This window comes from Corythoichthys intestinalis, chromosome 12, assembly GCF_030265065.1.
Source record: "Corythoichthys intestinalis isolate RoL2023-P3 chromosome 12, ASM3026506v1, whole genome shotgun sequence".
Classification (NCBI taxonomy): Eukaryota; Metazoa; Chordata; class Actinopteri; order Syngnathiformes; family Syngnathidae; genus Corythoichthys; species Corythoichthys intestinalis.
In genome coordinates this window covers 22,095,470-22,117,483 of record NC_080406.1, presented here as the reverse complement: position 1 = coordinate 22,117,483, position 22,014 = coordinate 22,095,470, and the positions used below count along the sequence as shown (strand labels likewise).

Sequence of the window (22,014 nt, the reverse complement as noted above, 5' to 3'; positions counted from 1 at the left end):
TGACTTCAATATCTTTTACGAACACCCAGTGACCCATAACGCTGATTTCCCCACTTAAGTGACTATAAATGCCATCAAGGAGGCTCCTGAAGCATCAACACCATGCATCGAACATGTTCGGCCATTCTTTAAAAAAAAAATCCTTACTTGTTGTAAGGCAGAATTCATTAGTGGTCATCGAAAACGGTACCCATGCACACACACAATACAAATACGCATAGGCAGCGTAATCAGAGTAAGAGTACAGTAGTATGAAACCATTTTAGCAATCCACAATATTTTTCTAATGACTCAGAAAACAGCACAACCTGGTGGGGAACTATTGTAAAGTTTCAGATGCCTTGCAAACGAATGAATATCTTATTTACATTGTAATTAAATAGATAATAATAAAGATGATTAAAAAACAAACAAAAAAATAGATTTCCTTTCAGTGATGTAATATCTTACTTGGAAAATAACAATCGAGACTCTCCCCAAACTAACTGTATTCCTTTTATAGTTGTACTGACATGTCCAGTTAGGTTTCATCAAAGAGTCAACATTTTATGTTTTAGCACTGGTAGCATACTGTCTGTCAATTCCATTTTGGATTAAAAGTAATGTTCAAATCCTACCGTAGGTAGCAGAGGTTCCATGTGTACTCCCTGGTCCTGCGTGTCCATGCTGCTAAGTCGTGCACTGCCGTGGGTGGAGATGGAGATGATGATGAGGAGGAGGAGGATGAGTATGCCGAGCCCAGCAAGCTTGTAATCCATTTAATGATTTGAAATGGCAGCAAACAAGAGAGAAAGCTCAAGGCGGTCACGTGTTCATTTTCACCATTTATTTTGTCCTTTCATTCATGAGCTTCTGTATTTATTTATGTACAGTGGGGCAAATGAGTATTTAGTCAACCACTAATTGTGCAAGTTCTCCCACTTGAAAATATTAAAGAGGCCTGTAATTGTCCACATGGGTAAACCTCAACCATGAGAGGCAGAATGAAAAAAACCTGAAAATCACATTGTTTGGTTTTTAAAGAATTTATTTGCAAATCATGGTGGAAAATAAGTATTTGGTCAATACCAAAAGTTCATCTCAATACTTTGTTATGTACCCTTTGTTGGCAATAACGGAGGCCAAATGTTTTCTGTAACTCTTCACAAGCTTTTCACACACTGTTGCTGGTATTTTGGCCCATTCCTCCATGCAGATCTCCTCTAGAGCAATGATGTTTTGGGGCTGTCGTTGGGCAACACGGACTTTCAACTCCCTCCACAGATTTTCTATGGGGTTGAGATCTGGAGACTGGCTAAGCCACTCCAGGACCTTGAAATGCTTCTTACGAAGCCACTCCTTTTTTCCCTCCACAGATTTTCTATGGGGTTGAGATCTGGAGACTGGCTAAGCCACTCCAGGACCTTGAAATGCTTCTTACGAAGCCACTCCTTTTTTGCCCTGGCTGTGTGTTTGGGATCATTGCCATGCTGAAAGACCCAGCCACGTCTCATCTTCAATGCCCTTGCTGATGGAAGGAGATTTTCACTCAAAATCTCTCGATACATGGCCCCATTCATTCTTTCCTTTACACAGATCAGTCGTCCTTGTCCATTTGCAGAAAAAAAAGCCCCAAAGCATGATGTTTCCACCCCCATGCTTCACAGTGGGTATGGTGTTCTTCGGATGCCATTCAGTATTCTTTCTCCTCCAAACAGGAGAACCTGTGTTTCTACCACTAAGTTCTATTTTGGTTTCATCTGACCATAACACATTCTCCCAGTCCTCTTCTGGATCATCCAAATGCTCTCTAGCGAACCGCAGACGGGCCTGGACGTGTACTGGCTTCAGCAGGGGGACACGTCTGGCAGTGCAGGATTTGTGTCCCTGGCGGGGCATTGTGTTACTGACAGTAGCCCTTGTTACTGTGGTCCCAACTCGCTGTAGGTCATTCGCTAGGCCCCCCCGTGTGGTTCTGGGATTTTTGCTCACTGTTCTTGTTATCATTTTGATGCCACATGGTGATATCTTGCATGGAGCCCCAGCTCGAGGGAGATAATCAGTGGTCTTGTATGTCTTCCATTTTCTAATAATTGTTCCCACAGTTTATTTTTTTACACCTACCATTTTACCTATTGCAGATTCAGTCTTCCCAGCCTGGTGAAGGTCTACAATTTTGTCTCTGGTGTCCTTTGACAGCTCTTTGGTCTTGGCCATAGTGGAGTTTGGAGTGTGACTGACTGAGTTTGTGAACAGGTGTCTTTTATACCGATAATGAGGTAAAACAGGTGCCATTAATACAGGTAACGAGTGGACCCTCGTTAGACCTCGTTAGAAGAAGTTAGAAGAAGTTAGCCCTCTTTGACAGCCAGAAATCTTGCTTGTTTGAGGATGACCAAATACTTATTTTCCACTCTAATTTGGAAATAAATTCTTTAAAAATCAAACAATGTAATGTTTTTGGGTTTTTTTCTCCACATTCTGTCTGTCATGGTTGAGGTTTACCCATGTTGACAATTACAGGCCTCTCTAATCTTTTCAAGTAGGAGAACTTGCACAATTGGTAGACTAAATACTAATTATCCCCACTGTATATTTTATATATATATATATATATGTGTGTGTGTGTGTGTGTGTGTGTGTGTGTGTGTGTGTGTGTGTGTGTGTGTGTGTGTGTGTGTGTATGTATATATATATGTGTATATATATATGTGTGTGTGTGTATATATATATATATATATATATATAATGTATTTACTTGAAGTTTTAGCCAGATGTTAAAAATCATTCAATTATTCTAACATGTGGATGCACTGGTGCCAAGGTTAAAGCACTACCTGTACTGCAAGGGTCTTTAGGGTCTTTTATCAATCTCTGAAGTTCATTTTCTGGGAGATTTTTACAGCAGATGAAGCCTGGGTTCATCTTGATAATGAAAGGTGGCCCAGCTATTCACTGATGAATCAGTAAAGACGCTGAGTCAACGTCATACTTTTGCATGAGTAGATTTGTGAACAAGAAATGATACTCTTACTCGGCTACTTTGGCTCCACTAGAGTCATTACTTTTTTCCCCTTTATTCTACATTAGATTTTACTTCATTTTTGCCAAAGATGCCCACAATGACTCCACCAGTTTCACCAATGAAACGGCGCAACAATAATCACATGACTCCATTATACCAATCAGACATATAAACAGTCACATGACCACACACAAGCTTGTAGTTGCTATGGTCCCGCTAGCCTGTTCAATTACGAGGCACCTTTAAAGTGTGTAAAAAATAAACTATTTCAGCGCTGCCGTCAAAAGCCTCTTTCCCAGTTTTTAGTACGCGCTGAAAGACCACGGAAAACAGGAGATACAATCGTTTTAATTTCAAGGTAGAGATATATTTTCTCCACTAGAGGGCACTCGTGCTCGCCGGATGGGTGAGTGTTCATTTCTGTGGATTTTCCCAGGCAGAATTTTGTTGATTTTTGTGCACTTTTTGGGGCCTAATATGGTCATTTAAAGGCGATTGTATAATAAAACCAGATGATATAGATGATGTTGTGCTGAGGGAAAAAAAATGTACGTTTTTCTTGAAAAAAAGGCCATTGTTAGCAGTTGCTCATTACTTAAGTACTATATTGACTGAATATTTTTTACTTGTACTTGAGTATTTTTGTTTTGATGACTACTTTTACTTTAGTAAAATTATTTTGAAGTAGCGCTACTCTTATTTGAGTAAAATCTTTGGGTACTCTACCCAGATTAATATGTATTTAACAGGGCTGTCAAACGATTAAAAATTTTAATCGAGTTAATTACAGCTTAAAAATTAATTAATCGTAATTAATCGCAATTAATCGCAATTCAAACTATCTATGAAATATGCCATATTTTTCTGTAAATTATTGTTGGAATGGAAAGATAAGACACAAGATGGATATATATATTCAACATGCGGTACATAGGGACTGTATTTGTTTATTATAACAATAAATCAACAAGATGGCATTAACATTATTAACATTCTGTTAAAGCGATCCATGGATCGAAAGACTTGTAGTTCTTGAAAGATAAATTTTAGTACAAGTTATAGAAATTTTGTATTAAAACCCCTCTTAATGTTTTCGTTTTAATAAAATTGGTAAAAATTTCAATCAAAAAATAAACTAGTAGCCCGCCATTGTTGATGTCAATAATTACTTACACAATGCTCATGGGTGCTGAAGCCTAGAAAATCAGTCGCACCAAAGCACCAGCAGAGGGCGGCAAACTCCATAAAACACAATTAACATGGGGGCATTTCACTGTACTGTCATTTAAATCTGTCTGAGCGGGGCATGTGCGTTAATTGCGTCAAATATTTTGACGTGATAAATTTAAAAAATTAATTACCGCCCGTTGACGCGATAATTTTGACAGCCCTAGTATTTACATAATAATGAAATAATTTTTCTAATGTGCCTTCTGCTCGTTTTACTGTTTCCTGTAATGCGCTAATTCCACCACAGTCTCTAATCTCTCTCACTTGGTCAGGAATGGCCCTGACTCTACCCATATCTGCGTATGTGACTTTCCAGTCAACCATCAAAATTTAAAAACAAGTTCATCGCTCTCCTAGTAGTAAAACATGAAGTTAAAGTACCCTATGCCCTACGTAAGTACAGGGAGGACAAGAAAAAGACACACAAGTAGTCCAGAATTAAGAATTTAAACATAGGCGGAGTTAGACTTTTGGGGCAGGGAGGGCACAACATGTTGATGACCCAAAAACGCAGTGTCAACAATATCCCATCATTGTTGAGGGGAATTCTAAATCAGGCTGCTTAGGCAATACTTTTCGCCAAGATCGTCATCCATTGAATTTGGTACGCCTGCCGTTGTCGTGCCAGTGTAGTTACACCAGTCAAAAATTTTATCCCCTAGGCGGAGCAATATGGAGGTAGATTTGTGTCTTTATTCGTCAATCCAAAAAATGGGCTTGAATGTCAAAAAATAATTTGAAACAAAAAAAAAAATGCATGTGAAAGCTATTTTTCTTGGGGTTAGGGTTTAATTTAATTTTTGTTTTATTTTATTTTTTGATTGAAGTCGTTTTGTTTTGTTTTGTTTTTGATTGAAGCAACTTTTTGATTGAAGTAATGTTGACTTGTGCATGGGTCACATTTTGGCTGGGACATTTTTCTCTATTATTCAATCAAAAATTAGTTGCTTAAAAAATATATAGATTTTCAAAAAGGAAAAATCACTTCAACCAAAAGAAGAAAAATTTCAGTAATAGAAAAAAGTTTTTGAATGCGAAAAATATTTGAGATTGAAAAATTTGTATTTGAACACTTTTACGCGCCTGACCCACGGCTGACCTGTTTCAGTGCCCCATGCCACCGAGAGTCAGCAACATCTGTCGCCATCTGCTGCTTGATCTTGGGAACTTCTCTCTTTGGGCCGCCCCTTCAAACACGCAAAAAATGCACGAGTGTGAGAAGGATTTTCATATTGAAATAATAACTAATAATTCTATGACTAAAAGCGTTCTTACTCCATTCTCATGCAATCAATTGTGATCATTTCAGGAGTTGAATTACCATATAATGAAACCACAAAAAGTGTACAAAATTGAGATTTGAAAACACAACACAGTGTAATTTTTTGTTTACATTTTCCCCCCAGTGTTGTTAGTTTAAATGCCATAAAAGTCATGTAAAACTCACACATCAAATTTGACAGAATACATTCACACGCATGTTCGTTATGTATTCTCGATTCAGGTCAACACCTGAAGGGTTTCATAAATACACTATCACATCTGAACATTTCTTTGCCAAATGTCATTTTGAAAAATCCTTAAAAAAACAGAGAACAAATTTAGGAACATTACTGTCAGGCCCTAATTGTTCATAAATATTATAGGTAACAGCAATATTATTTATTCTGCTTCTATGACATTACAACAGAGATGGATCTTTTTACAACAACTTAAAGAGTCGCAAATAAATAATAAATACATTGATTAATTAAAAGGCGTCACATACTTACACAAGTTTTTTTTTCAAGAACATACTGTATGAATGTAGAAGTGAACAGCATAACATCAGAAACATTTGGTAGCCTACAATTAGAGGTCAAGTACAATATACAGATGTTTTGCTACACAAAAAACATGTCATGTACATATTTTCCATATGTATATAAAGTATATGTATACTGTATATAGATAGATCAATATCACTTGAGGCTACTTGACAGAAGATTTGGTCATTTCGACACTACATGGTGTATTTGGAAGGTACATCCAATCACTATCACCAATATACATATATATAAATTATATTCTTATTTTCATTGGCCCTGACTGTGAACAGTGAACCATGGCTCATGTACAAGTAAACTGTCGCAATTTATTGGTAGACGGATGGAGAAACGGAAAGAATGACAGCTATTGTGAAGAAAAAAGTCTACACATCCTCAAGAAAAAAATTTTTTGAAGAGAGGGGAAGTAAAAATTAGCTACTGTTCATTGCCCAGAAAATTCTATACCTACAATTGGAAATGAGGCCTCTTAGTCAAGGTGGAGGGAACTACCGTAATTTTCGCACAATAAGGCACACCTGACTATTAGCCGCCACTCACCAAATTTGGCACGAAAACAGCATTTGTTCATAGATAAGCCGCACTGGACTATAAACTAAAGCTGTCTTCACTGTATTATGGGATAATTTCACCAAAAGATATTAACGCTTTTGTAACACTTTATTTGACAGCGTCATCATACGACTGTCATAAGACTAAATGAACCACCATGAAGCTTTGAACCAATTGATGCAAAGCTTCATTGCTTCAAGAAGCTTCATTTGGCCATCACTGCTCCCTTGGGGGAGATAGTGAACCTCTGCTGCCACCTGCTGTCAACACTGTTGTCGTCCAACATGCCTCCTTGCATGCATTATAGCGCTACAGATGTAAATAACAATCAAAATTAATGTTCTCTGCTAATTATTTCTTCAGTTACTGTTCCAGTTGTTTCATTAATTGCTAGTTATGGTATTTGTTAACACTTTATATGACAGTGGCACCATAAGACTGTCATGATTATGACATGACACTGTCTTTAATGAGCATCAATGAATGCTTATAACAGATGTAATTTAGTGTTATCTGGCAGATTATCTCACTTCGAATTGATGTAAAAGAACCAAGCTGGACATAATGGAGTTAGTGACCTAATTTGCCGAATGGTACTTAATGACATCTTTCATAAGCATTCAGTAATGCCCATGAAAGATGACGGTCTTATGACAGTCTTAAGATGCCGCTGTCAAATTAAATATAACCTATAAGACGTACTGGACTATAAATTGCAGGATTCAAAATGAAGGAAAAAAGTGAAAATTACGGTATATGACCAATCCCAAACGGTGCAATAAAACACATAAAAAGCCTACTAGAACATCTTAACTTACCATATTTTCCGCACTATAAGGCGCATCGGAGTATAAGGCGAACCTTCAATGAATGACCTGTTTTAAAACTGTTTTCATATATACGGCGCACCACATTATAAGGTGCAGTAGTACTACTAGTAGTAGTAGTATTAGGAGTAGTGGTAGTTGGGGTTGCGTTATACATCCACTAGATGGTGCTGCGCTAAATGGAATGTCATGCCATGATTAACCAATATTGATCCATACATAAGGCCCATCGGATTACAGTGATCCCTCATTACTTCGTGCTTCAAACATTGCTCCCTCAGGCTATCACAGATTTTTTTTTTCAATTTAAAAAAAAAACGAAAACTTAAAAAGATTTTATAGATAATTTTCTTTCTCACCAGGTAGCTGCAGCTTGTTAAAGTTAATGATGAGTGACATGGGAGCTGCTTTGAACTCGCCAGAGAAGCTTGAGAGTACTACCTTTCAAAGGCGCCGACTTGTTTAACTTGTTAAATATTGGCTGTAGTGTGCTATGGCAACTCATTGTGTTGTGTTGTGTGCTGTTCTAAGCAGCAGAGTTGATTTGAGTGGATTCACTCAATGAAGCATTTAATAAAGAATTATACTTTGTGGAAAAAAACATGTCTTATATGTGTCTCTTTCCAATGCTAAATCCGAATAAATACATTAAACACACCGAAAAAATATATATTATTATTATTTAATGTAAATAAGCTACACCTCAACTTGGGGGATTTCGATTATTGCAATGGGGGCAGTCCCGATTAACCACGAAAAACGAGGGATCACTCTACAGTGAATTGAAGGCTTTTGGGTGCGCTTCATAGTGCGGAAAATACTGTAATTTGGTGTTAATCTGAGGTAATTTAAACAGTGGCGAGTATGTCCCACTAATTTGAGTTTGAATGCAATTGGTTGTGAACAGCTATATTCCCATTTATAAAGGGTGTGCAAACTTGTGCAACCACATCATCTGAGTGTACTTTTACTTCCTCTCTTTAAAGTTTTTTTTTCAATTGAGTTTTATGCATTTACATTAAAATTATGGTGGGAAAAACGTTTTTAAAACATTTTATCGAGGTTTTAATTATTTTTATGGAATTTGAACTGGGGTGTGAAGACTTTTTATAACTGCAGTTCGGATGGAGGGGTGGATTGAAAGAAAGGTGTTGGAGGGAAAGATGTAATGTCTGATAGAATAGATTGGATTGGTGGATAGTGGGCCAGAGAGAGATACTGTAAAAAGAGATTAATAAAGATACTGTAGATAGAAATTGACAGATACTGGAGAGAGAGAGAGAGAGAGAGAGAGAGAGAGAGAGAGAGAGAGAGAGAGAGAGAGAGAGAGAGAGAGAGAGAGAGAGAGAGAGAGAGAGAGAGAGAGAGAGAGATAGATAGATAGATAGATAGATAGATAGATAGATAGATAGATAGATAGATAGATAGATAGATAGATAGATAGATAGATAGATAGATAGATAGATAGATAGATAGATAAGATTAGATTAGATTAGATTAGATTAGATTAGATTTAGCTGGAAGTATAGAAGCCGTAGTAAGCAATGTCCTTAGAGCAGTTTTTGTCCTCTCTCAGTAAGTCCGACTTTAGGGGCGACATGGAGTCTGGCACCGGGGTGGAGGAGGGCGACATCCGCCTCCGTTTGACTGCCTCGAAGATGCCGGAGTCGCTCGAGTCGATGGATTTAATAGACGACGGTGTCTCGATCCAGCTCGACTCTGAGGTCACGTCCTTGGCTTTGGCCTCCTCTGTGCCGACCGGCGACCTCTGCGTGGGGGCGGAGTCACCCTCCTCCGCCAGGCAGTTGCTCCTCCCCCCGATGGAGTTGGCGGGCCAGCAGGGGAACACGGAGCTGGCTTTGCCGCTGACTCCCCCGCAGTACTGCGGCGGAGTGCGTCCCCCCCACCCGGAAGGGTCCGTGTAGTAGCCGAGGGCCCGGTTGGAGCAGCCCGCCGCGGGCAATGGGAGCGCCTTGACTCCGGCCGCGGCGTACGACAGCAGGGTGGCGGCGTTACCGGCGAAGTCGGCGGCCTCGTACGCCGAAGAGGTGAAGTCCAGCCGGTTGTTGGCAGGGGAGACGAACCATCGCTGCGGGGGGGTGCCCACCGAGGCCTCGTCGCTCTGCAAGCTGTTGCCGAGGGGAACGCCGCGGTCCGCGCCAGAAGCCGCCGCAGCCACGCCGGGGTGGAAGCGAGATTTGGCGTAAGAGCTGACAAACTGCTCCTGAAGGAAGGGGCTGTGCATGGCGTACCGGGGTCCGGCCACGAACTGCGAGCGTGGGGAGTCGCCCGGGGACGGAGTCAGGCGATCGATGTCGCAGCCTGTGTACACGCTGCGAACCAAAACATGCACACAAAGTAACTACATGACAGCCATGCACCATATTCAGTGCTCCAACATGCAACCCGCTGAAATGTGCGGGAAATTGACATTTCACTAGCTACACTATTTTAAAAGCAATCAATTACCTTCTCGTTTTAAGATCATTTATTTATTTGTTATTATTATTTATTTAAATACAGTATATATATTCACTAGTAATGGTACTTTGTCAGTAATTTATAGCCTATTTATCATTATGTGGTAGTAACTTTTATTTTTATTCAGATATTTTATCTTTCAAACGTTGTATTCATAAATTAAATATGCTTTTAGCAATTTCAAACGCATTTGCAATTGTAAATTATTTGCATATTTGCTGTCGTATTTTATACATCTAGAGTCTAATTATTTTTCAATTATGTTTTTTTTTTTTTGTAATCCTTTCCACGAGGCCATGCATACATATTATCTTTCCTATTTCTTTTAAAATAAATAATGCTAACATCTTATCTATAATTATTAATATTATTACTACATTTATTTCATGCAATAGTATTTAATGCATTATTGTTAATGTCATTGATAACAATAGTTGTAGTATTTTTTTATTCATTACACTAATTTACTACAATTTTCAGTTTAGGTATTGTACTTTTTTTTTTTTTAATATTAAAATCACTGTAAATATATCGCGTCTAAAGGCGCACCTAATAGCCATTTGATTAGGTACACCTTCACAATTGTGGCTACACGAAAAACAATTGTCTTCGTACATCTCACCTTGAATTCGTTCTTATCGACGCCATCAATATTGTGCTATATTCTTTCAAATGCATTTGATTAGAAACACGAATGCAGTCTTTGTTTCATCATTTATGTTAATGCGACAAATGGTGCGAATCAGTTTCAGCGTTAAAAAAAAACATTTTAGCACCAGTGCCTGAAGTTGCACCCATTGGCCACATGATAGTTACACTTACACAACAATATATACTCATTTAGAAGCAGATCAAATAGAACAAAATACATCAGTCAAACTTGTAGACCTGATCATATACTGTAAAGCCACTTGTTGTCAAAACCATTTGGAAGATCATGGCATCGTATTAAGACAAAATTATGAAATGAATAAGACAATTAGTGCTTGGCTATTTCTTTTGAATTATTATTATGATTTGCAATTGATTCGGACACCTCAGTCCATTTTAATTGATTTATGAAAAAAGTCAACTTTTTTGCGATCGTCAGGAATTTTGGTTGGCGGGAATGAACAAATTAACTGAATAATGTAAAGGAGTGATTTTTAAAAATTATTATTATTATTTAAATAAGTAAAATGCATCGCATTATCTCAATTGCGGCTATATGTGCAGGTCTATTCGGTCTATTTAACCTGTCATCAATGATATATAATGCATATCTTACGTATCATAGTTGTCCCGAAATCCTTTTGCAAAAGGGTTGTGGTCAATTTTCAGTTGAGTAATCTGTTAGGGAAAGTGAATTTGATCATTTTGAACAGTATTGCTATTAATTCATTTCAATTTGAGAGGAAAGAGGGAATTCTCACGTCGGTGTTCTGGTAGGCCGTGACAGCGATGAATTGAGTCTCGGTGAAGGTGAACGTCTGTACTCTGCCTGGCTGGCTGCTATCCTCCGTGCCGTCCTCATTCACTTCCACCACGTGCAGCCTAGGCTGGTACTTGTGCAGAGACTGCAGGACCACCATCTAGGCAAAGGATTGCAAAAAGTTTACGACAAGAAATTATGTGACTAAAATAAATGTATCAATTTAGTGTAAATGTATTACCTGTGCCGTGTTGTTGGTTGCACCTTTATTGTTCGTCAGCTTCAGTTTGCCAAAGGATATTTCCTGACGCATCCAATGCGCACCCGTGTTTGGCGAATCTGGATGCATGTATACTCGATTTCCTATATGAGAAAATAATGATTATATAATAATGATGAATGATTTTAAAATGTAGTGTTTATCAGGTATCATAGAGCGTCAATGCAGGATCTGTATATTAAAAAAAGATAAAATTAAAGAAATAAACTAATAAATAAATAGGGTACTAAAAATATGTTCGACACTCTCAGTTAATGGATTTTACTTACAAGTTCAAGCATAATAATGATAATAATCATATTAATAATAATAATAATAACGTATAAATAATAATGAATAAACGCCGTTGAAGGAAAAACTGCTGACATAAAAGCTCTGCATGTGTACTTCAACTTCATTAAGTTAATTGTAAAATGAATATATTTAGATATAGTAAAACCTTATTTAGCTTTTCATGCAAATATACAATTCTAAATATATACTTGCACAGAGTATTAATTTATATTGTGCAATCTGGAAAAATATATTTTAAGTATCTTTTCAACTTTTTGTTACATTTAACACAATTATACGTTTTAACTTTCTAATATACGATAAATACAAACTAGACTCACGATACTAACTTTATATTCATCAAAATTACCACACACCCCAATTTTTTTTCTTGTTTTGAATCAAACATTTTATTTTATTTTATTTTTGCGCTATGTAAATTTATTAACGCGGTAAAAATCAGGATTTTCCCCCCAGCAAAATTAATTGAATAATTTTTTTTTTTTTTTTAAACACACACACACACACATACAACTATTCTACATAAATACTGGCAATTACCAACGACATTAGTATCCGCTTTTCCGCAGGGCACCCACTTGCCTCCCTGGAACCTCCAGTGATTTGGATCAGCCAGAACAACATCCACAAAAATGTTGTAGTGAGCGGTTGGGTCCAGGCCTGAAATGTTGAAGCTTAAAAACGGGAACATTCTCCTATAAGAATGGGAAAATGTGATCCTTTTAATTACTTGGAAAATGCGAGGTGATTTTTCCCGTCAGAATATTTCATATTTAATAATAAGTATTCCTCACCGTCCCTGCTTGGTGATGATCATCTCCGTCTGGTGCCTGTGGAACTTGAGCCACAGGGCCCTGTTGCACAGGTACACCTGCGCCTTGCCCGTCACCAGCCCGGCAGCTTGTGCCGGCGAGAACTGGTAGAAAGCGCCTCCCTGGTACGCGGGTCCGTACTGCTGCGCGTACGGGTAGCCGGCGGCGGGTGACGGGTATCCCTGGGCGGACGTGTTGCTGAGCAGGCCGTTGTAGGCTCCGTTGGCGAGCACCGGGTGGTGGGCCACGTAGCGGCCGGGGCTGCTGATGGAGAAGGCGGCGTGCGCGGCGGCTGCCGCCGCGGCTCCGTGCTGGCTCGGATAGGGGAACATGGCTCCTGCGGAGGCGGACAGTGGAGGCTGCGTGGACGGAGAGAAGTTGTCTCCCGCTCCTGCTCCATGGAGGGTGTGACCGTGACGGGCGTCGGCGTCTCCGTGTGCACCAACACCGCCACCGGGAGGGGAGAGTTTGCCCCCGTGCGCGTCCTTGGGGTCGGGAAAAGTGTCTGCCTCCGACTGATTCGTCATCTCCCTGGGGCTTTTTTTCACGGGTGAACTTCTCTTCGCGTTCTTGGAGATTATGGACAGAATCTGCGCGTCCATTCCATCGCAGCCATGAAGTGCACTGATCGCGAGCACGCGCGCCCCGGACGGGTCACCACTCTGAGGCGAGATTTGCACTTGCATCGCTCACCCTATATATCACTTCAGTCTCGCAATACATTCTGGGGGGGTATTTGCATATACGTCACCCAATGGGAGAAATGATGATGACTGGAAACAATTCACATCAGCCTGCGAGGAAATAAGCACGCTGATTGGCTGAAGCTGTTTAGAATTTAATTAGGGACATCTTAATTAAGAGCGAATATATACCATAAGCATCCCGGATTTATGAAAATGAGCACCTTGCATCCAAACTTGTTTATGTCAGTGTTTAAGCTATTTTACCCGCGTTATTTACCTATTTATGCACCATGAGTGCCAAAGTATGTCTGCGGAGGACATGCGGGGATTTATTATTCACATAAATGACAGACAGTCCATGACAGGGTAGTGCATCAGATGCCTTAAAATGTTTGTGATATAGCGTGAAATCACGGCGTCCCACTGAAGATGTGTTTATGAGTCCCAGAGCTCCTCAATATTTCATAAGTGGTGAAGTTAGGAGCCAGTGCAACGATATCGGGGACATGTCACATCAAGCTGAGGGAAATAGTCCACATAGGAGGAGGGGAATGTTGACTTTGGAATATTTGAAAGAACAGATAATCGCATTGATTTGGTCTGGGCTTTCACATGGCCATTTTATTTCGTGCACATGCAACACAATGCAGTGTATAATCAAGTGATTTAATGTCTTTTGTAGTATTGCAGGTGTCAAACCCATGCATTTCCTTTTCCCTGCTAAAGAAAATATTCCACTTTTTGGTCTCTTGGGGGGGTAGCAACACACCTTTTTAGAAAAATATATTTTTTTAAATGACATGTTCTTATATGGCTTCCAATTAAAAAACGAGTGTGCTCACCAAATAAGATGATTAAAAAAATATCATAAGATTTTATTTTTTAAAAATTCCTAAAATCTGAAAACTATAATATACAGTGGTACCTCTACACACTAAGTTATAATTCGTTCCAGGACCTTGTTTGTAAGTTGAAATGGTCGTATGTCGATCAGGATTTTCCCATTATAATACAATATAATTCCATTAATTCATTCCGCAGCCCGAAAACCTACACTAAATCCTTAATAAATACTGCTTGTACCAATACAAATGGCAATTACACATAGCAAAACAAATAAATTATAAATAAAAATTGGAATAATAATATGATAATAATAATAATTCCTGTAATAATGTAACAAATTGGGTTCTAATAAGGTGGAAGTGTTTTGCGTGCTGTACCTGAACGCACCGCGAAGCTGACATGACAATGAGATAGGTGCAGTTGAGATTTTACTTTCATTTTTAATGTCCTGTTTTGTTGTTGGCGTCCCCTGCGGCGGACAGCAGGCGTGTTGTGTTGCACAAGTTCTGAAATAAATGATTAAAAACCTGATTAAACTGGCGATTTCTTTGGCGACGTTACCACAATAATTATTGTCACCTTAACTTATAAAGACTGGAGAACTGAGGTCGGAAGAGGACCGTCGAGGACACGCACACCGTGCTCATATTTTCTCTATCATTTCCATCTTCGTTTCAATGGTAAGCGTCACCTTTTTCCTTTTTTCACCACCAGCACTAACCTACAAACCGGATTCGGTTGAGTTGGGAAACTGTAAAATGTCAATAAAAACAAAATACAACGATTTGAAAATCCTTCTCAACCCATATTCAATTGAATACACTACAAAGAAGATATTTAATGTTCAAACTGATAAACTTAATTGTTTTTTGCCAAATAATAATTAACTTAGAATTTCATGGCTGCAACACGTCCAGTAGAAGTTGGGAAAGGGGGCAAAAAATACTGAGAAAGCTGAGAAAAGCTGATCAAACACTTATTTGGAACATCCCACATGTGATCAGGCTAATTGGGAACAGGTGGGTACCATAAAAGGAGCCTCCCCAAACATCAATCAATCAATCATTCATAAGCAACGATAGGGCGAGGTTCACCACTTTGTCCACAGCTGCGTGACAAAATAGTTGAACAGTTTAAGAACAACATTTCTCAAAGTAAAATTGCAAGGAATTTAGGGATTTCAACATCTCCAGTCCATAATATCATCAAAAGGTTCAGAGAATCTGGTGAAATCAATGCACGTAAGCACCACGGCCGGAGACCAAGACTGAATGACCGTGACCTTCGATCCCTCAGACGCCTTAAAAACCGACATGAGTGTGTAAAGGATATCACCAAATAGGCTCAGCAAAACTTCAGAAAACCACTGTCAGTAAATTCAGTTTGTCACTACATCAGTAAGTGCGGGTTAAAACTCTACCATGCAAAGCAAAAGCCGTTTATGAACAACATCCAGAAATGCTGCTGGGTTCTCTGGGCCCGAGCTCATGTAAAATGGACTGATGCACAATGGAAAAGTGTTTTGTGGTTTGATGAGTCCACTTTTCAAATTGTTTTTGGAAACACTGGACGTCGTCGCGGACCATCCGGACTGTTATCAACGCAAAGTTCAAAAGCCAGCATCTGTGATGGTATGGGGGTGCATTAGTTCCCATGGCATGGGTGACTTACATTTCTGTGAAGGCAACATAAATGCTGAAAAGTACATACAGATTATGGAGCAAAACATGCTGCAACGTCTTTTTCATGGACGCCGTTGCTTATTTCAGCAAGATAATGCCAAGCCACATTCTGCACATGTTACAACAGCGTGGCTTGGAAGTAAAAGAGTCCAGGTTCTCCCCTGACCCGCTTGCAGTCCAGACCTGTCTCCCATTGAAAATGTGTGGCGCATTATGAAGCGTAAAATACGATAGAGAAGACCCCGAACTGTTGAACAACTGAAGCGGAATTAGTCTCCTCTCTTTCAAAACGTTTATTGAGTGTTATTAAAAGGAAAGGTGATGTAACGAAGTAGTAAACGTGCACTTTCCCAACTTCTACTGCACGTGTTGCAGCCATGAAATTCTAAGGTAATTAATATTTGAAAAACAAAGTTAATGAGTTTGAGCATTAAATACTGTATGTTGTCTTTGTAGTGTATTCAATTAAATATAGGTTGAAAAGGATTTTCAAATCATTGTATTTTGTTTTTATTTCCATTTTACGCAATTTCCCAACCTCAACCGAATCCGGTTTGTACTTGGAACCCATGTTGATTTCTCTCATAAGAAAATACGCCATGCGTCCGTCTTGCGGGAAAACAAAGAAACTGCAGCGCTGTCATAAATCGTCGTATTTCGAGCATGTCGCTGGATGTAGAAACAAATGGCAAGTCAAATTTCAGATGTCAAAAAAATTGTCGAAGGAAATGTATGTCGAGTTATCACTGTATACTGGTTCACAGACATATATGCATATTTAAAGTATATGTAAATACATACACACACAGATATATGCACATACTGTATGTCCATCCATCCTTTGGAGTTTCCCATCAGGTCAATTCGCTTGACAGACACAAGTTTTTATGCCATATGTCTTTACTGACGCAACCCACAAGCAGGGATTGAACCAGGGCCTCCACATTAGCAGCAGGGCACTCAGACCACTACCTTAAAACCAGTACTTCTCAAATAGTGGGGCGGGCCCCCCCAGGGGGGCGCAGAGCGATGCTGGGGGTGGCGCATGTGATCTTTTTTACTGTACTACAATAAAGTGTAATTGCACATTCACTCAGTGGTTGGCAGTGCCGCTCTCATTTTCAGCGCGTGCGCAATATTTTTGAACCAGACAAGAGAACACAGCAAAGAGCACTGGAGATATGAAAAGCTAAGACAAGGAAATATGACGAAGCGTCTGTAGCATTTGGCTTTGACTTTTAGTAAAGTGGGAGACGAGGATAGGCCAGTCTGTTTACTTTGTTTAAAAATGTTTGCAGCGCACAGCAGGAAATATTTTTTTCAGCCGAAACGTGCCGAATATTGCCAAGAATCCTCCCGCTTTGTCAGTGTTACATGGCTAAACCAGCGAGCACTGTCACCATTATATAATGTGGCATACCAAGTTGCTCAGTGCAAAATAACCCCACACCATAAGAAAGGAGCTGATACTGCCTGCAGCAAAAATAAAAACTGTCCCCCTGTCCAATTACATTGTCGTTTTTGTTTATTTTTGTTTTTTTTGGCCTAATTGTTTGGCATATTATCCTTGTGAGTTAATGTTGCTAATCAATTTGAGTTTATTATTATTTATTGATTTTATTAAATTTTATTTTTCAGTATCACACGGTCAAAAAATGTATCCTAAGTGCATTTTTACAGTATGGATGTGTGTGTTTTTTTGTTGTTTTTTTTTTACACTTTTGTAAGTTCATCTATATTACTTTTTATCTTTAATATTGAAAAGAACACAGTTATGGAGAGAATTACTTATTATAATAAGAATTTTATATACAAATGATACTACAGTATATTTACAGTGGCGGCAGAGAGTTGGGGGGGGGGGGCGGAACGTTTACGTCTTCCTGGGGGGGGCATAACAGAAAATAATTGAGAAGCACTGCCTAAAACCCAGGTTGCATATAAGTATTTACAGTACAGTATTTCGTTATTTAGTTAATGAAATTGTATTTGCATTTCTAATACAGTACAATGGATGATGAATACATGAGAATGACTCACACTTATATACTGCATGTGAGTATAACAAGTCAAAGTACACAAATACTGTACGCAAGTGTTTCAAAGTAAAATTTGGGATAGTCCCAACCCCCCACTATGGGTACATTTGAAAATGCTGACGGTTGCCTACGGTAGTGTTTTCCAACCTTTTCCGAGTCACGGCACATTTTTACATTGGAAAAAATCTCGCGGCACACCACCAAACAAAAATGTCTCATAATTACTCTCTGTACAGTATGTTTTATAATAAAAGAATTTCTCAGTATTTATACTTACTCAGTGTTAAACTTGAGCCTGTTTAGATGAACACAAAGCTAATATCCTGGCAGGAACCTTCTTCAGCAGCTCTCAACCTCTCTCTGTTTTTTTTTTTAATAGCAGTCAGATTTGAAAAGCTCAGAATTATCGGACAGGGGGACTTTCGAAACGTCTTTAACCGCATCACGGCCGAGCATCTCGCTGACAATGGCTTTGCTTAATAGTTTAGCAACAAATTCAGCAACAAGGTAACTTTGAGGGCTTTCTCATTTACCTTTGTAGTTTACCCCCCTAAAATTGCCTGTTTCTCTGTTTTGTCACAAAGGCGAACAAAATAGTCCATCGACTTGTTTTGAAGCGAAGGGTGTTTCATTTGGAGGACACGTTTAAGCTTGCTTAGCACCATGGCGCTGTTGGAATGCTGCTTGTGTTGCGTTCAAGAACTGTTCGGGTTTTTCTAGCCATCAGCAACCTTGCTGTCCTCATCAAGGTGTTGGAATAAAACACGGGGGGGATTGACAGTTGTCACATATGGATCAAATGGAAAGGACACTTTCGTGTGTATCGACACTTGCAGAGTCTAATCAAAGGATGTACAATAGATGTGCTGGGGTCCAAAATCCAAATTGTCGCGGACAGCTAAGTGGCTGATGGCTAGAAATCTGAGCAGTTCTTGAACGCTTCACGAGCAATTCCTCGCTCATCTGCACACAACCAAAACCTTCTACCTACTCCTTACTTCCTACTGGAACTCCGCCCGACGACGTTAAAAAAAATGCAAGGCACTAGGGATGGGAATCGAAATCCGATTCCAATTCCGAACCGGTTCCTAGTGTTTCGAGGCCTCGACATCACAATGAAAAAGCCTTAACGATCCCTTTAACGATTCCTAAAGACGGTATTGCGTCGTGTCGTGACGTGTCTTGTTGTCCATACGCATCAAACTAGTATGGTGCCATGAACCACTCGCTCCAAAGTTTGGCAACACTTCACCGGGAAAGAGGGTGAAAATGAAAGGTTACGATGGTTTAGCACGAGCATTGCCGCCGTAAACATAACAATGACAGCACGTAGGTTCAAACGCTCGAAAGAGTGTCTTCACTTCACGAGGAAAAATTACAACAAAGCGATTTGCAGTCATTGCAAGGTGGAGATAACTGCAACGGGAGGGAATACGACTGCACTGTCCTCACCGAGACGCTAAGGCTCAGTCCTGGCTATACAGCTAGCTAAACTCCCAAATGACGATGCAGAAGACGTTGGTATAATTTGCTGACTTTATTCAACCATCACTTGTAGAGTGAAACTAAAAATAGAAATGAAACAAATCAATTTCGTCCCCAATAACAAACAGGTTTGCATCAACGTAAATCAGTGATGATTAGCTGCTAATACAGTAATAACACAAACGGTTAGCATGCGTTCGCTAGCATTAGCACATCATTCAAATTACTACACAACTGGATTTATGTGTCCGATCGTGAGTGGAAACACACAACAACAACACAAAAGATGATACATACAAGTGTATCCTCTGTAGATATTTTACAAACATGAACAAAGAATGTAGGCTCGTAACAGTGTTTCCCTCTCTCACTAACTCGCTCACTCGCTTGGATGCGGCACTTCTTCACATGAGCGCATTCTTCTTCGCGTGAGGAAGCGCAAGGGCGCCCCCACTTGAGCGTGAAAGCACCATAAAAACTTAAAGGCATGCATTTCAATATAATGGTAAATAATACACTTTAACGCAGGGGTCCCCAAACTACGGCCACATTTGGTCCGGACCCCTGAACAATGCCAGAGAGCATTTTGATTTTTTTTTTTCTCAAACATGTTATTTATTTCCTGGCCTTTTTCTGTGAAGAACTCAGATGATTTGTTATTTGGTTATTATCTATTTAATTAATAGTGTTTTTATTATGTACTATTATTATATTATATTATATTATTATTTTATTTACTTTTGTTCCGTAAAGAATCCAGAAAGGGTTATTTGATTGTGGCTTTCTGAAAAACAATACATTTTTACATTTAGGCACTCTGGCAATCGTTACACTTTTTCTTTTACAAACTGACCCCGGCCACTCATCAGAGAAGGCAGGGCCGGCCCAGCCTATACGCAGGCTGTGCAGCTGCTTAGGGCCCCTGACCACTAGGGGGCCCTCAATCTGGCAATTGTTTAATTTATATTCTATTTTGTTTACTACAGTTTGCTTTATTTGACTGTTGTGACTTTTGATACTTGATTACAAGCTTAAAAAATATTAGTTCGTCCTTAACTTCTTTCTTTCCTCTTTTAGAAAAAGGTTTGGCGCTATCTACTGTAAGTACTGACAATCATTCGGGGTGAGAAGTTTGAAGTATGCAGTGCAACACAATCTGATTAATATACAAAATATGGACGTATGGCTTGGATTGCATGTATGGGTTTCACAGTACACTGTGACGAAATGGTGGGCCAAAAATATGGGCCCCTTTGTATTATTTTGCTTAGGGCCCCCAAATGGCCTGGGCCGGCCCTGAGAGAAGGAAAAAGTTATGTGGCCCTCACAGGAAAAAGTTTGGGGACCCCCGCTTTAACACATATTGCCAAAGGCAGAACAACGACCTATATGCCAATATATACCAATATTTTTTATTTCTATTGGAAAATGTTTCAGTAAAATGTCACACATTCTTGTGTATTTGCCACTTATTGCCACAGTTAACATTAGGGCTTTGGGCCTCTTTTGACCTCGTTGTGAGTTTGTAAGGTTGTGACTTCTGATTAAACAAACTCGATGCCAATCAAAACGTTTGTTCTTCTTTTCCCCCCAAATTAGAATCGATAAGAGAATCGATGAAGAATCGTATCGTTAAGCAATATCGATAATGGAATCGGAATCGTAAAAATCGTATCAATTCCCATCCCGTCAAGGCACACTGGTTGAAAAACACTGGCCTATGATATATTTTGAATTGCCCAAAATATGCATGATATGCATGATACCTTTAAAAATGATGCACCACATCCCCAAATTTAGAGGTTATAAAAAGTCCATTGCAAAAGTGGTTAAAGAAGCATACCAAAAATTGGCTTTGGGAGGATTCACATTTTGAAAAAAAACAAAAGGATACGAAATTAGTGTGAGATTAGTTTGAAGTCACTGAGTCACAGTGCACAGGGAGCAGCTGCAGTCCTGGTAGCACAGTGAACACCTTGCTCTCTGGCCTAATAAGCTTATTACCAAGGTAACACATGCTGCTGTTTGAAGGTGGTCTGGGGCACATGTACTGGAGGGGGGGAATGATCTGTGACAGACAGAAAGACACTTTTATTTACCATTGCAGTGGTTTGTTCATCTAACTTTATTATTTCAGTTGAATTGATTGTATTGATCAAAGTTTGCTACTGATGAATGAATGTTGGTGCTATGCGACTATACTACAACATAATTGCAGGGTTATACATTTTGACAAAAGTGACTAAGGATTAAAATCATAACTTTCACTTTTACAATTAGTAAAACAAAAAAAAAAGTTCATTAAAAAAAAATATAAAAACCCACCCAAAAAAGGTTGTCAAAGATTTGAGAAAAGACAATTATGTGGATTGTGCTCCACCATAGACACACACACTGGCAAAGAGACTTTCCGCTTCACCGTGTTAACCTGTTTTCCAACAGCAATTCGCAATCAATTCACGACAAGACGACGAAACGAGTAGGAGGCTTAGCCACTATAGCTTGTGTCTCTAATGAAGGTGGCGCAACGCTAACAAGTGAGGTCATTATACAGTAAGG

General features: G+C 39.3%; 1 protein-coding gene across 1 annotated transcript in view; it reads right to left on the bottom strand.

The window, feature by feature from the left end:
* Positions 1 to 13,334, bottom strand: part of LOC130926666 (sodium-driven chloride bicarbonate exchanger-like) — a 60,824-nt gene extending 47,490 nt beyond the window's left edge. Inside the window, exons 1-9 of the mRNA XM_057851712.1 lie at positions 12,700 to 13,334; positions 12,446 to 12,600; positions 11,573 to 11,694; positions 11,333 to 11,491; positions 11,188 to 11,249; positions 8,973 to 9,772; positions 7,431 to 7,443; positions 5,334 to 5,421; positions 618 to 746 (exon numbers count right to left, since the gene is read on the bottom strand). Coding sequence (XP_057707695.1) covers positions 618 to 746; positions 5,334 to 5,421; positions 7,431 to 7,443; positions 8,973 to 9,772; positions 11,188 to 11,249; positions 11,333 to 11,491; positions 11,573 to 11,694; positions 12,446 to 12,600; positions 12,700 to 13,319 — 2,148 coding nt within the window. The 5' untranslated portion in view covers positions 13,320 to 13,334. The remainder of the gene's footprint in view (positions 1 to 617; positions 747 to 5,333; positions 5,422 to 7,430; positions 7,444 to 8,972; positions 9,773 to 11,187; positions 11,250 to 11,332; positions 11,492 to 11,572; positions 11,695 to 12,445; positions 12,601 to 12,699) is intronic.
* Positions 13,335 to 22,014: the final 8,680 nt, after the last annotated feature.